This window comes from Notamacropus eugenii, chromosome 2, assembly GCF_028372415.1.
Source record: "Notamacropus eugenii isolate mMacEug1 chromosome 2, mMacEug1.pri_v2, whole genome shotgun sequence".
Classification (NCBI taxonomy): Eukaryota; Metazoa; Chordata; class Mammalia; order Diprotodontia; family Macropodidae; genus Notamacropus; species Notamacropus eugenii.
In genome coordinates, this window is record NC_092873.1 from 6513927 (window position 1) to 6529911 (window position 15985).

A 15985-nucleotide genomic window follows, 5' to 3' on the forward strand; every position below is an offset into this window, starting at 1 on the left:
GAATTCAACTGCACTATACTCATTTAGAACTATAAGCAGAGCAAAAATGGACAAGTCATGAGTTAGTACAGATTTTTTTATAAATGAAGAATCCAAGGTTTGAGAGAGAAAAACATTCATAAAAACAAGTTGTATGCCAAGAGGCTGAGCCAGGACGCAAAATTTTTAAAGTTCACCCTCCTATATATGCTATCAATAATTAATATACATATGTGCAGATGTATAGATGTGTGTACGCATATATAAAATTCAGATATTCGGCAATTTTTCTTCCACTAGAGTTGCTACCTCAGCAAATTTGCTCTGGGAACTTCTTGTACTGAGAACAGGACTGGATAATACCATCTGCTCTAACCTCCACCTATAGTGATCTCTCCTTTTCATAAATGCTTACATGTTTACCATGCACTTAGTAGTTGTTTATATGCTACATTGTATTAAACATGAAATTCCTCTATTTGGCATTGGAATGCTAGAGAGACTGAAAATTCTTCAAGGAGAGAGTGCATGTCTTACACATAGCTTTTGCTACCTGCTCAGAACCTCTCATAGTGGAATTCACATATGGATTTTCACTAGTTGATGAGGTAAATTTTGAACAAGGAAGAAATTGTAATTTGACTAATTTTTACAGAGCGAAAACTTGGATGATCTGGGAAATTAGATTAGAAATGGGTGCTAGTTTGCACTGAATACCAATTACATGAGGTAATTCGTACTGACAAAGAGGGACTCTGACTTTTTTCTTCCTTACTTTACCTTCAAGGTCTCAGTCCACACCTAGTTTCTGGACTGCAGCCTGAAACTAAAAGGTTTGGAAGGGTAATATTTCAATCGATGTGTTCCACAAACAATGTGAGCGAAATGAAGACAATGAGGGATAGGGGAGTTAATTGGGAAAAAAAAAGTTGTTTCACTCTCGTACTGCGTTCTGAAACCTAGAAAAATGTCTCAAGGGTCAAATGCCAGAGTAAAGAAGTTATTCTAAGAATGAGATTGGACCTTGTAATAATGTCATAGCTAAGGGAAGTATACGGAAATTAACGAGTTCAAAATAAGGCTTTTGAAAAATTAAGAGGTAGATATGAAAATGGGGGAGGCAGTGGTTATTTGTATGAAAATGACAATGGTCTTTTGTTTTCAGTGTAGAGAAACTAGCATTTAGTCAGTGTCTAACGTGTGCAAGGAACAAAGGCCATAAAGTTGAGTGATTTGCAATTATCATCTCATTTGATTCTCACAACAACCCTGGGAGGTAGGTGCTATTATCAACCCCATTTCATGTTTGAGAATACTGAAAAGATTAAGTGACTTGCCTAAGATCACACCAAGAGCATCTGAGGCTATATCTGTAATCAGATCTTTCTCAGCCCAGGCTCAAGATTTTATCCATAATTGCTGCCCATCCCCTTCAAGTTGAGAAACATCTCATCATACAAAATTCTCTTTTTGATCACTTTGGCTTAGATTTCCCTTGCTTTACCACTTATGATGGGTACTAATTTGAAAATATGTTTGAGGAATGTCAGAAATATCCACTTCTATACTTTTTGGCAGGCATAATGATGAATAGCACACACAACTAGATATAAATATGGGAAAGCAAATGAAAAAGGAGAAAGGCACTTGACCTAATAATGGAAACCCGTTAGGGGAATTTGATTGTGTTGGTATTCTATGCGTAACCTCCCCTTCATTTTAATAATTTCTAATAATAATAACAACAATATTTTTTTTACTGAATTTATATGCGGCCATTGGAGGCTCTGGGAAACCGAAAATATATAAAAAACCAGAATAGACAAACTCAAGGTGCTTTCGTCCAAATATCACCTTGAGCCAATTTTCATTTTAACTCCATTTTCAACCTAGGCAAAGCCAAGAAATGAATATAGAGTTTTGTCCTTCTTGTTTTTCCACTAGTAATACTACTATTATTACCAGTACCACTACTACTTCTACTAGAAGTACTACTACCAAATCTATTACAACTACTACTACTACTTTTGCTACTACAATAATAACAATTACTCTACTGCCAACATCCTGGGAAAAGGAATTTCTATGGAAAATAAGGAAGCATGAATACTCCCTGTCCTCAAGGAACTCCATTATAATTGGGTAAAAAACAATGAGATAAAGCAATTGATAGTTTGATAAGAAATGCGATCACCATAGGACAATCTATCTGTAATTAAATACCAGATTTTGTGGTATCAGATGAAAAGTGGATTTGAGGAGATTCAGGAATCAACAGGGGTGAAAAGCCCAAAAAGCATTATGAGAAAAGAATCATACTTTTGTAATTCAAAAACATCTTGAATGTGAAGAGTAGAAAGGTTTTGAATAGGTAGCACAGATGAGGAAGTGAAACTAAACAAGAAGAGTAACTAAACAAGATGGAGGTATGGAGGTGGAAATCCACAGGGTGAGATCAGATTGATTAAGTTAGGGAATATTAATGAAAGCATCCATCTAATTACTTCAACTCCAATTTATCCTTTCCATGTACAATTTCTATATGTACAAAATGTGAAGAAATAACATTTTCTTGTTATTCAAGGAGGAGTTTGAACAGAAAGAAACAAAGAATTTGTACTTGACAGTGCTGTTTGGGGGATTAAATGAGAAAATGAAGGTCAAGGTGTTTCTAAAAATCGAGTATGATAGAAATGATTGAGCTATTATTGGTCCTGGGACAAACACCTCACTCTTTGCATAAGGACAGATAAACCAAATGGTCAACCACAGAAAGAGTGAATATAAGTATTAAAATTTACGTGTACAGATTGTGGAAGTTGGAGGAGTAATTCTAAGTCAACGGAAATTACAGACACAGTGTTCAGAAAATTGACAAAACTGGTAAAATGAGAAAGCAGCAATTCCCCAAACCACTTGGTAGTAGCTAAGAAAGAGAAGGGTAGAGAATTGGAATGGGCTAGGTACTCAAGAGATAGCAGGCAATGAATATAGCAGTCTCTGGGTTGATAAACTCAAGGACCCCTACCTTCTGGGATAAGAACTCACTGTTCGAGAAAATTGCGGGGAAAACTGGATAACAATGTGGTGGAAACTAAGCATAGACCAATTCATGACACCATGCACAAGAATGAATGGGTACATGATCTAGGGATATAGATTGATATCATGGACAAAGTGAAGGAGGAAGGAATAGTGTATTTATCAGATTTATGGAGAAGGGAAGAGTTTTTGACTAAAGGAAAGACAGTAAGCATTATGAAGGGAAAGGTGAATAATTGTGATTGCACTAAACTGAAAAGTTTTTGCACAACTAGACCCAATGCAATCAGGATTCAGAGGGATGTAGTACATTGGGAAAGAATTTTGACAGTTAATGTTGGGGACAAAGGCCTCATTTCTAGAGTATATAGAGAACTGAGTCAAATGTACCAGAATACAAGTCATTCCACAATTAATAAATGGTAAAAGGATATGAACAAACAATTTTCAGAGGAAAAAATTAAAGATACCTATAATCATAGAAGAAATGCTCTCAACCACTTTTGATTAGAGATGCAAATCAAAACAACTCTGAGGTACCACAACACACCTATTAGATTGGCAAACATGACAGAACAGGAAAATAATAAATGTTGGAGAGGATGTGGGAGAGTTGGAACACTAATTCATTGTTTGTGGAGCTGTGAGTTCATCCAACCGTTCTGGACAGCGCTTTGGAACTGTGCCGAAAGGGCTACAAAAATGTGCATACCCCTTCACCCAGCAATATACAGCAATATGACTGTATCCCCAAGAGATAATAAAAATGAGAAAGGACCCCACATGTACAAAAATATTTACAGCATCACTCTTTGTAGTGGCCAAAAACTGGAAATCAAGGGGATGCCCATCAATTGAGGAATGGCTGAAGACATTATGGTATATGAATGTAATGGAATACTATTGCGCTATAAGAAATGATGAGCAAGATGACTTCAGAGAAGCCTGAAAATATTTATATGGTTTGATGCTGAGCAAGAGGAGCAGCACCAGGAGAACTTTGTGCACAGCAACCACCAAAGTGTGCAAGAGCTTTTTCTGGTAGACTTCGATATTCATAGAAAAAAAAAAAAATTCCCAATGGTGCCCTAAGGCAAAATGCTTTCCACATGCAGGGAAAGAACTATGGAATTCAATCGCAGAATTTAACAGATCATTTCTGTGTGTGTGTGAGTGTGTGTGTGTGTGTGTGTGTGTGTGTGTTATATTTTGGTTTGTTATATGATTTCTCCCATTTATTTTAGTTCCTCTACACAGCATGACTACAGTGAAAATGTACTCAGTAGGAATGTATATGTAGATTCTATATAGAATTGTATGGCTCTTGGGGAGGGAAAAAAATCTAAGTTTTGTCGTAGTGATTGGAGAATATTAAAACTAAATATATTGCTTAAAAATGTGAAATGTCACACTGAATATACTTTCCACTCCTTTGTTTCCAGAACAAATTACTGATCTTTTTGCATACGTACTTGACTTTTGGTTTCATCTACTTCCTTCTGTAGTTTTTCCTTATCTTCATAATCAATTTCATTAAATGATGTGACTTGTTGTGAAACTCCTGTCAGGGACTGATAATTGCAGGAAACAGGTGGCTCTCGCTGAAGATTTCTTACTCTAGCCTGATAGAAATATGTCCAAATTACTAATATTACAGATTTCATAAAGCAACATTAGCTCGTATAAAATAAATATAATTTTAAAATTCAAATCAAAAGTCTATATAATTTTGCATACAACTTAATTTCTTCAGTATGTTCATAATTATCAAAGATTGAAAGACAGAAATCTATTAGGGATAAGAAAACAACCTCATTTTGCAGGTGAGAAAAACTAAACTCCAAAGAGGTTAAATGAGTAACCAAGGTCCTAAAGGTAGACGTTTAGAAAGAAAAAGATTGAAACTTGGCTCCTGAGACAGCAAAGTTGTTTAGATTATACCACTCAACTTCCATTTAGCATGGAGCAAATGAGATCTTTCTACTCCCTCAGAATACTCCTCAGAAATCAGTACAGTCAGCCTGCTTTCCCCATTACATCTTAATTGACAAGAATGAGACCACCTCCAAAGCTATCTAGGCACTAAAACATTTTACGTGAAATTCCCACGCAAAGTAAAGGAAAGAGGAGGGAAGAACGTATACTTTCTTATGCTTGGTAGAAAATGTAAAGGTTTCCCATTCCATTTTTCGGAAAAGTTGACTACCTTATTTCTGTGTGCCAGTCCGTAGAAGAAAGACATCTACAAGAAAAGGTTGTGCTTTCTTTCCTCTCATGGTTTACGCTGGAGAATGAACATCGGCACTGATATGCTTGTCAGGCTTGGTAAAAGCACTTAACATGCCCAAAGTCAAAATGTCAACAACAAATATGGGCGCTAGGTATTATTCACATCTTCAACAGTCTTTGCTAAGCCTTCAAGGAAGTTGCTTTCTCTGTTCAGATAAGAGTTACACTCCTGGTTTCAGTCAATGGAGAAGAAACAGGAAACTATGGAAAATATGCTAGTTCTACACGCTATGTGTACATAGCATGTTAGAAGTACAGAGTTTTGGACATACAGACGTATTCATCCGTTCACATATATGTATATGGAGATATCCACACAGAAAAACATAACTGTATGTGTATAGAATGATATACTGCAACAATTCTTCTCCTCTTTCACTACAGAGCAAGGGGAATTATTGCATAAATTATGAAAACCAAATGAAGCCAAAAATCAAAAGAAGCCAAATGTTTTTTCTAATTAGACAAGATGAAGTACTTTGTAAAAGTCAATTTTAGTAGAGTCACGCCAAATTTTTTGAAGAAAACATAAGGCTAAGAGAAGACAATGTAAAGTTCAGAAAGTAAAATTGGCTCAATTCACTGAATTTCTACAAGTAAACTGTACTCTATTATGGAATGACTAGATAAAATTTTAAATTTTTTAGATGAAATCATTACCCAGGACAATACGTGGTAGAATCGACCCTCACTGCATATATGAAAAATCACAGATAATGAGATCTGCTATTAGACTGTATAAATTATTCATATTAAGGAACTAAAAGGAGTGATTCCAGAACCGGCAACTTTGGAAACTGAGCAAGACTTGTTAGTCCAACCACAAAAAAAAAATAAAAAAAGAGATGAAAAAATAGTGGAGTACAATTAAAAAATAAGATTAGTAACTGAAAAATTAACGCTTAATGAAGAATCATAATGTTTCTGAATAGAAGCACTGTCCTAAATTTCAAAGAAAAGTAGTGGCTAGACTATGGAATTTCATTACAAATAGAATCCAATCGTTAATGTTTCAAAAATGAGTTCAAAAGTGTCTAAATTGAAACTAGTTAGACAGATGAGTATGTTTAAATTTTAATGAAACTCGTAAAGGGCATATTGCACAGTTATCTCAAAAGAGATTTTATACTTCAACTGTAATATTGTTCCTAGCATTATGTTGGAAGACTTTTCTTAAATTGCAGCATTTGAAAAAATTTGTGATATTTCAGTATTCAAATGGAATAATAGAAAAATTAATGAAATAAAAATTTATCTTTATTTGGATACTAGAGATTTCCTATACAAATATTTATTAAGCCAAATGTCATGGACTGCATGATTTCTTGAAGCAAAATGTGTCGTTACCTAAAAGAAGAATTTGTAAATTATTTTTATACTTTTATCTTTTATATTATTATTTTTATGTTTAAAATTGCTTTCGATTGTTTGCTTTATTACTTATATTGTATTACAGTACATTTTATTTTCATTTTTATATTCATTTGATCTTAAAAATTATTATATTACTTGTTCTATTTATCATATCATGGATTCTCACTCTCAATTCTTATATATCAGAATTTATACAATGAAAGATAATAGCATCACCAGCCTGTCGAATATTCAAATTCCTAAGATATCTTGATAAAAATTAAATTGAATTTCATTTCAAAACGACTAAAACTTATCCAAGCAAAATACTTCAAGAGCGAACCCTCTTGCGGCCTTCTCATTTTCATATTTCCACGTTTGCTCTCTGAAGTGGTTCCATTCACGCATTAACTAATACTTTATTGCTCTCTTCTACTATAAGAGCTTGTTTATCAATATCAGCATAAACTTTATTGAAGAGATCAATAAATTGCACCTGGGCATCACTCATTTGCTTTTCTTGAATTATGATTTTCTTCTGTGTGTCTTCAAGCTCTTGCTGCAGCACCATATTTTCACTCTGGATTTGGCCTAATCTTTCTTGGAGAGATTCATTTTCCAAACTATATCTCTTGATTTTTTCCTTTAACACTTGATTTGGTTCTTCAAGTTTCTCTGCCTTCTATTCAGCATGCTTCAGTTCTCTCTGTGTGTTTTCTAAAATGTATGTCTTCTCTCTGAGGGATTCATGGACATGGTCTAACTCATTTTCTAAACTCTTGGCTCTACTTGCAGTCTTAGAGAGTTTTTCAGAAAGGACACCGTTATCCTCTCTTAGACTACACAAGTCATGGTTTAGTTTGTCCTTTAAATGAAGCCACTCATCTCTTTTACCCTCAAAGGAATCCTCAATGGCTAATTTTGATAACTCATATTTGCCAACGATTTTAATCAACCTGGACGCGTATGATGCCCCATCGTCCTCTAGTTTCTCAATGTTTTGTTCTGCATTCTGCAGTTTAGAGTTCAGCATGGCATTCTGAGCTTTCAGAACGATTATTCGTCGACGGCACTGAAATCCGATTTTTCTTAACGCTTCTTTATTTAATTGTAATTTCTGTTGAAGCTCCTCAATCTTTTCTTTCAACGCTTCAGTTTCTTCTGTGTGGTGCTTTCTGGTGCGCTTATCCTTAATTTTTACTGCGTGTAATTCCATTTGGTGCATGGCAACTTCATACTGTATGATTTCCTTTTTTTTCTGCAGGTATTTTTCCTTTTCGTTCCTAAGAGGAACCTAAAGATAAGAAAAAGAAAAAAAATGTTATTCAAAATAAAATTATAAATTCTGATATTTCCATAAAAATTCAAAATAAACGCCAAAGGTCCAAGAAGCATAGTGTCTTCAGAGGAAAAGTTAACTGAGGGAGTTTCACCTATTTCCCATTCTGTTAATTTGCGCAAAGAACAGGACTTAAAACTGCATCATAAATCAAAGATTTGGAACGCGTTTTTGGATCGACAAAGCTGTCTGTCTTTCAGTATATTTGATTTCCTTTTCTCCATACATTTTATCTCACACTGCTGATTCTATTTCAGACATTTCAAGGTCTCTGGAAAGTACTTTCAATACATGATCTCACCTACAATTTGCACAACCTTTATGAGGGAAATACTTATATTTATTTATATTGCTAAGTGTGGAACAGAAGTGCAGTTCACGCATTTGAAACTATAGATTATTAGAGCAAAAGGGGACACTACTGATGAGTTAGTACATCATTTTATAATTCAAGAACCAGAAGCCTAACGACAGAAAACCATTTGCTGAAAGTCGTGTGGATGGCAATGGACTGAAGCAGAACACAAAATCTTGGAAAAGTCCCCCTTAGATTGACAGTTTTACCAGATTTCAGACATATAATTATATGAACACACACATGTGTGTGTAATTCCATATGTGCACATGTATAATTTTGTGTGTACATATACACATCCACACAGGAACAGATATATCAATATAAATAAATATATAAATGTACATATATATGTATAAATATATATACATATATATATATATACATATATATGTATAATACGTAGGTATTCAGCAATTGTTCTTCCACTAGGGCTGCTAACTCATCCAATTTGCATCGAGTAATGTTCTCATTAATAAAAACATGAATGGATTAATACCATCTGCTCTAATTTCCACCTGTACTGATATCTTCTTTCATAAATACTTACAGGAATATCGTTCACTTAGTAGTTGTTTAAATTCTACTTTTTGCTACAAATGAACTTTCTCTCTTTTGTATTGACTTCCCAGAGAGAGTGAAAATTCTTCAAGAAGACAGTGCGTGTCTCACACACAGTCTTCGTATACTTCTCAGGGTCTATCACAGTGTTGTTCACATAATTATTATTCACTAATTGATGAAATAACATTTGAACAAGGGAGAAACTGTAATTTCACTGAAATCTTCCATAGTGAAAACTTGCGCGATCAGGGAAATTACACAAGACATAGTGCCAGTTTGGCCAGAATGCCAATTAATTGACCTACCTCTTCCTACCAAAGATGGATTCTAAATTACTGCTTCCTTGCTGTAACTTCCAGGAGTCAGTTCACACCTAGTTTCTTGACTGCATCCTGATGCAAAAAGCTTTTGACGGTTAATATTTTAATCCAGGTCTTCCAGAAAGAAGGTGAGGGAAAGGAAGACAAGGAGTGATAGGGGAGCTACTTGGGAAACAAAACTTATTTCATTCCAGTGCTGATTTCTGACACCTTGAAAAATTTCTCAAGAATACAAATTCAAAAGAAAAGTAATTTTCAGAAGAATGAGACTGGAACTCATAATAGTTTTTTAACTAAGCCAAGTCTACTGAAATTAGACAGGTTAAGAAAAGTCTTTTGCAATATTTGGAGATGCTTATCAAAATTTGGGAGGTAGTATTATTTGTATAAAATGGACAATGATCTTTATGTCCTTGGAGCAGGGAAACTAATATTTCTTAAGTATCTAATACGTGCCAAGAACAAAGGCCATAACCTTAAGAGATTTACAATCATTATCTCATTTGATTCTTCCAACAACACTGAGAAGTATGTGCTATTATAATCCCCATTTTGTGGCTAAGGAAAGGGAGAAGAATTAAGTGACTTGCCTAGGATCACACAGATAGAATCTGTGGACACATTTGAAGTCAAATCTTTCTAACCCCAGACGCAAATTTCTATCCCTAATTCCCCCAACATACGTCTAAGTGGAGAAATATCCCATCATCAAAAGTTCTTTTTTTGCCTGCTTTGGAAGAGATACGTACTTACTAAGCAATTTATGATGACGACTAGGGTGAAATTTGTTTTGAAGAGTATCCGAAATACCTCTTACTATAGATTGTGCCTTCTACAATGATGAATCCATACCTAAATACTTGGAAATGTGGGAAAGCAACTGACAATGGAGAAAGGTATTTGCTAGCATTAAAGGGAACAGGTTAGAAGAATTTGACTGTCGTGCTATTGTACGCTTAACTGTACCTTAATTTTAAAAATTTCTAAGAATAATACGAGCAACTGAAAAATAATTTTGTTTTCAATTTCTACTTTGCTCTTTGTGGTCTGGAGAATTCAAAATTTATAAAAATCAGACTAGAACATCTCCAAGTATTTTAGTCCAACCACTTTCAACTGCTGGCAAAATCAACAAATAAACATTTAGTTTCCTTGTTCCTGTTTTCCTACTACTAGGACTACTACTACAAGTACTCCTATCACTAGAACTAATAGTACTGGAACTACAACTAGTACTACTTGTACTACAACAATCATAACAATTGCCTCTACTGACAGTGTGCTTTGAAAGCAAAGTTCTACCGAGAAAGAATGAAGTATCCATTGTTCTGTCCTCAAGAAACTTTATTACAGTTGGGCAAAAAACAGTTAGAAAAGGGAAGTGATAGTTTGTCAACAGATGTGAAAACCATAAAGCAATAAATGCTCACTTACATACCCAATTCGGTATTAGGTAATTAGGTGGTATCAGATGAAAAGCGGATTTCAGGAGATTCAGAAATCCTTAGGGGTGAAAAGTCCCAATGGCATTATGGCAAAAATATCGTGGGTTTGGAATGCACAAGCCTGTTGGAGATGAAGAGTAGATAGGTTTTTGATGGGGAGTGCAGATGAGAACGTGTAACTGAGCAAGAAGTGAAGAAGGTATGGAGCTAGAAATGCACATGGTGAGATCTGATTGCTGAAGTTAGAAGATATTAATGAAATCATCCATCTCATTACTTTAATTCTCAATTGTATTTTGCAGGTACAATTTACATATTTAGGAATTGTGAAGAAACAACCTTTTCCTGTTATTCAAGGAGAAGTTTCAATGGAAGTATACAAATAATTTTTACTTCACAGCATTGTTTGGGGATTAAATGAGAAAATGATGGTAAAGGTCTTTCTAAACATAAAGAATCATAGAAATGATTTAGGCATTATGGGTCCTTGGAAAAACACTCATTCTTTGTGTAAGGACAGATAAACCAAATTGTCAACGACATCATGAGTGAATATTAGCATTGAAATTCATGTGCACAAATTGTGGCGGTTGTAGGTCTAACTTTAATTCAACTTAAATGACAGACAGAGCGTTCAGAAAATTTATACTGTTGACGAGCAAAAGGGAAATGTCACACTGCACACAATTTCCATTCATCAGGAACAAATTATTGATCTTTTTGCATACATACTTTACTTTTGGTTTCGTCTACTTGCTTCAGTAGTTTTTCCTTCTCTTCATAATTCCTTCGATAAAATGATGTAACTTGTTGTGAAACCATTCTCATGGATTGATAGTTGCCGGAAACAGGAACTTCTCGCTGAAGATGTCTTTCTCTGGCCTGATAGATATGTGTTCAAATTATTTCTATTGCTGATTTCAGAAAGCAATATTAGCTCATATAAAATAAATATAGTTTCAAAATTCAAATCAAAAGTCATTATAGTTCTGCATGCAATTTAATTTCATCAACATATTCATAATTTTCATAGATTTGAGATATAAATATCTTAGATGGTATTTAACAAAATTCCCGCATGTGGCACATGAGAAAAACGAAACTCCAAAGAGGTTAGTTGAGTTACCCAAGGTCCTAACGTTAGTCGTTTCTAGGGAAAAAGATTGACACTTGGCTCCTGACACAAGAAAGCTCTTTTGATTATTCTACTCAACCTTCATTTAGCATGGATCAAATGCGCACTTTCCACTTGCTCAGTATAATCCTGAGATATCAGAACATTCAGCCTGGTGTCTCCATTGACTCCTTTTTGAGAATAATTACAGCCCCTCAAAAGCTATCTAGGGACTGAAATATTATAGGTGAAATTCACATGGAAAATACTGGAATGAGGGGGGAGGAATGTATACTTTTTTGTACTTGATAGACACATTAATCGTTTCCCATTCCTTTTTTCAGAGAAATTAACTGCCTCATTTCTATGCACCAACATTTAGAAAGAGGAGGACATCTACAAGAAACGTTTGAATTTTCCTTCCTCTCATTGTTTAACTGGGGAGAAGGAACGTAGTTACCGGTACGCATGTCAGGCTTGGTAAAAGCGTTTGACATGAATGATTTGTTTTGCTCAAAGCCAAAATGAAAACAACAAATATGGTCACTAGGCACTGTTCACATCTTCAAGAGTCTTTGCTAAGCCTTCAAAGAATTCCTGTTCCTGTTCAGATAGGAATTACACTCCTGGTTTCAGTCAATCGACAAAAAAAAGGAAACTATGAAAGAATATGCTAGTTCTCCCACTAATCTATACACAGCACGTTGCAAGTTCAGCGTTTTGTACATACAGACGTATTCATCCATTCTCATATGTGTATGTGTACATATACACGCAAGATGCAAAGTCATGTGTGTATAGACTGATACACTGCAAAAATTCATCTCTAATTTCATCATAGTGCAACGCAAATTATTGCATAAGTTATGAATACCAAATGAAGCCAAAAATCAAAAGAGATCAAAATTTTTTCTCTAATTAGGCACGATGAAGGAATTTGTGAAACTAACTGTAACTAAAGTCTGGGAAGCTATTTTGAAGAAAACATAAGGCTAAAAGGAGACAATGTAAAGTTGAGACAGTAAAATGGGCACAATGTACTGAATTCCCATAAGGTTACTAAATTCTGCTTTGGAAGGATAAGATAAAATTTTCAACTTTTTTAGATGAATTATTGCCCAGTACAACATATGGTATAATGGACACTCATTGTATATATGAAAAATCACAGAAAATGAGAGCTGGTATTAGACTGTGTAAAGTTATTCTTATTCAACAACTAAACGGCCGTGATTCCAGAACTTGCAATTTTGCACATCGAGCAAGAATTATTCGTAAAACAATAAAAAAATACTGACATTAAAATATTACTAGTGAAGCACAATTAAAAAATAAGATTATTAACCCAAAAAGTTAACGTTTAATGCAGAAAAATGATCTTTCGGAATAGAATTGCTGTCCTCACTTGGAAAGAAAAATAGTGTCTAGACTACGGAATTTCACTACAAATATAATCCAGTTGTTAATGCATCAAAAGGTAGTTGAGAGGAGTCTGAATTGAAACTAGTCATATTGTGGAATATGTTTAAATGCTAATGAGATGTCTAATGGGAATATTCCACAGAATCAAACAAGAAATTTTATCTTTCAACTGTTATATAATTCCTAGCATTTTTGTGTAAGATCTCTCTTCAACTTCAGCATTTGAAATAATTTATTCCATTTCAGAGTTCAAATGGGATATTAGGAAAATTATTAAAATGGAAAAAATTATCTGCATTTATGAGGCAGCGATTTCCCCTACAAATATTTATGAAACCAAAATGTCATGGACTCTGAGTCTTCTTAAGGTAAAAAGCATTTTTTTATTTTTATTTTTATTTCGTTTTTATGTTATTATTTTTATGTATCACATTATTTTCATTTCTTAATTTCATTGCTTACTTTTTATTACAGTATGTTTAATTAATATTGCATTCATATTATCTTAAAAATCATGACATTACTTGTTCTATTTATCATATTATGGATTCTCATTCTCAATTCTTACATATCAGCATTTCCCCAATGAAAGTTGATAACCTCACCAGCCTGTTGAGAATTCAAATTCCTAAATTATCTTGATTAAAATTACTTTGACTTTCATTTCAAAAAGCTATATCGTTATCCAAGTATGACATTTAATGACCGAACCCTCTTTCAGCCTTCTCAATTTCATATTTACACATTTGTTCTCCTAAGTGGTTACATTCACTGACTAACACTTTCTTGCTGTCTTCTACTAGAAGAACTTGTTTTTCACTATCAGTATAAAGTTTGTTGAAGAGATCAATAAACTGTACCTGAGCATCACTCAGTTGCTTTTCTTTCATCGTGACTTTCTTCTGTGTGTCTTCAAGCGCTTGCTGAAGCACCATATTTTCACTCTGGATTTGACGTAACCTTTCTTGGAGAGATTCATTTTCCAAACTACATCTGTTGAGTTTTTCCTTTAACACTCGATTTGTTTCTTCAAGTTCCTTTGCCTTCTCTTCAGCATGGTTCAGTTCTCTCTGTGTGTTTTCTACAATATATGTCTTTTCTCTGAGGGATTCATGAACATGGTCTAGCTCATTTTCTAAACTCTTGGCTCCACTTTCAGCCTGAGAGAGTTCTTCAGAAAGGAAAGCATGGTTCTCTCTTAAACTAGACAAGTCACTGTTTAACTTGTCCTGTACATGAAGCCACTCATCTCTTGCTTCCTGAAAGGAATGTTCAAGGGCTAGTTTGGACGCCTCACTTTGCTCATAATCGTCAATAACAGACATCAGACGAGACCTGTATGATTCAATTTCGCTCTCTAGTCTCTCTGTGTTTTCTTTTGCATTCTCCAATTGAGAGTTCAGCGCTGCATTCTCAGCTTTCAGAACCTTTACTTGGCCACTGTATTGAAATCGGATTTTTCTTAATGCTTCTCTATTCCACTGTAATTCCTGTTGAAGCTCCTCATTCTTCTCTTTCAAAGCTTCAGTTTCTTCTCTGTGGTGCTTTCTGGTTTGCTGATTCTTAATTTTTACTGTTTTTAATTCCACTTTGTGCATGGCAACTTCATACTGTATGATGTCCTTTTTCTCCTGCAAATATTTTTCCTTTACATTCCTAACAGGAACCTAAACATAAGGAAAAGAAAAGATAATGTTATTCAAAATAAAATGACTTATTCGGATATTTCCTTAAAAATTCAAAGGAAACGCCAAGGGGCCAAGAAGCATAGTGTATTTAAAGAAAAAGTTAACTGAGGGACTTTCACCTCTTTCCCATTTCTATCAATTTGCTGAAAGAATACGGCTGAAAACTGCTTCATCAACCAGAAGATTTGGACACCATTTTTGAACTCACAAAGCTGTCTGTCTTTCAGTAGATTTGGTTTCCTTTTCTCCATACATTCTGTCTCACACTGATGATTCTATCTGAGACATGTCAAGGTTTTTGGAAAGGACTTTCAGTACATCATCTCACCTAAAATTTGCACCACCCTTGTGAGGGAAATATTTATATTCCTTCATATTGCTAATTGGGTAACAGAAGTGCACTTCACGCACGTAAAACTATAGATTGTTCGAGCAATAATGGACACTACTGATGAGTTAGTACATCATTTTACAAATCAAGAACCAGAAGCCTAAAGACAGAAAATCATTTGTCGAAAGCCAACTGGATGGCAATGACTGAAGCAGAACACGAAATCTTGGAAAAGTCACCCTTAGATGCAGAGTTTTAACAAACTTCAGACACATATTTGTAAAAACACACACATATATGTGCATGTATCAACGTATGTGTACATGTATATTTTTGTGTGTGCATATACACATGCACACAGGAACAAATATATCAATATAAATAAATATATAAATATAAATGTACATGTTAATATAGATAGATACATATATAGATATATATAGATAGATAGATAGATAGATAGATAGATGATAGATAGATAGATAGATAGATAGATAGATAGATAGATAGATGATAGATAGATAGATAGATAGATAGATAGATAGATAGATAGGTAGATAGGTAGATAGACAGACAGACAGATAGACAGATAGATAGATAGATATAGATATACAATAGGTAGGTTTTCAGCAATTGTTCTTCCAGTAGGGCTGCTAACTCAACCAAATTGCATCAAGTAATGTTTGCATTAGGAAAAACATGATTGGATTACTACCATCTGCTCTAACGTGCAACTTTAGTGAT

The 15985-nt window shown here is 34.4% G+C and overlaps 1 protein-coding gene across 1 annotated transcript; it reads right to left on the minus strand.

The window, feature by feature from the left end:
* Window positions 1-4509: 4509 nt before the first annotated feature.
* Window positions 4510-15195, minus strand: LOC140524305 (uncharacterized). The gene is made up of 4 exons (XM_072638727.1): window positions 14083-15195; window positions 11419-11568; window positions 7160-7957; window positions 4510-4643 (listed from the first exon to the last, which is right to left on the minus strand). Exons 1-3 carry the CDS (start codon window positions 14818-14820, stop codon window positions 7346-7348), a joined length of 1500 nt encoding a protein of 499 aa, XP_072494828.1. The 5' UTR covers window positions 14821-15195; the 3' UTR covers window positions 4510-4643; window positions 7160-7345.
* Window positions 15196-15985: the final 790 nt, after the last annotated feature.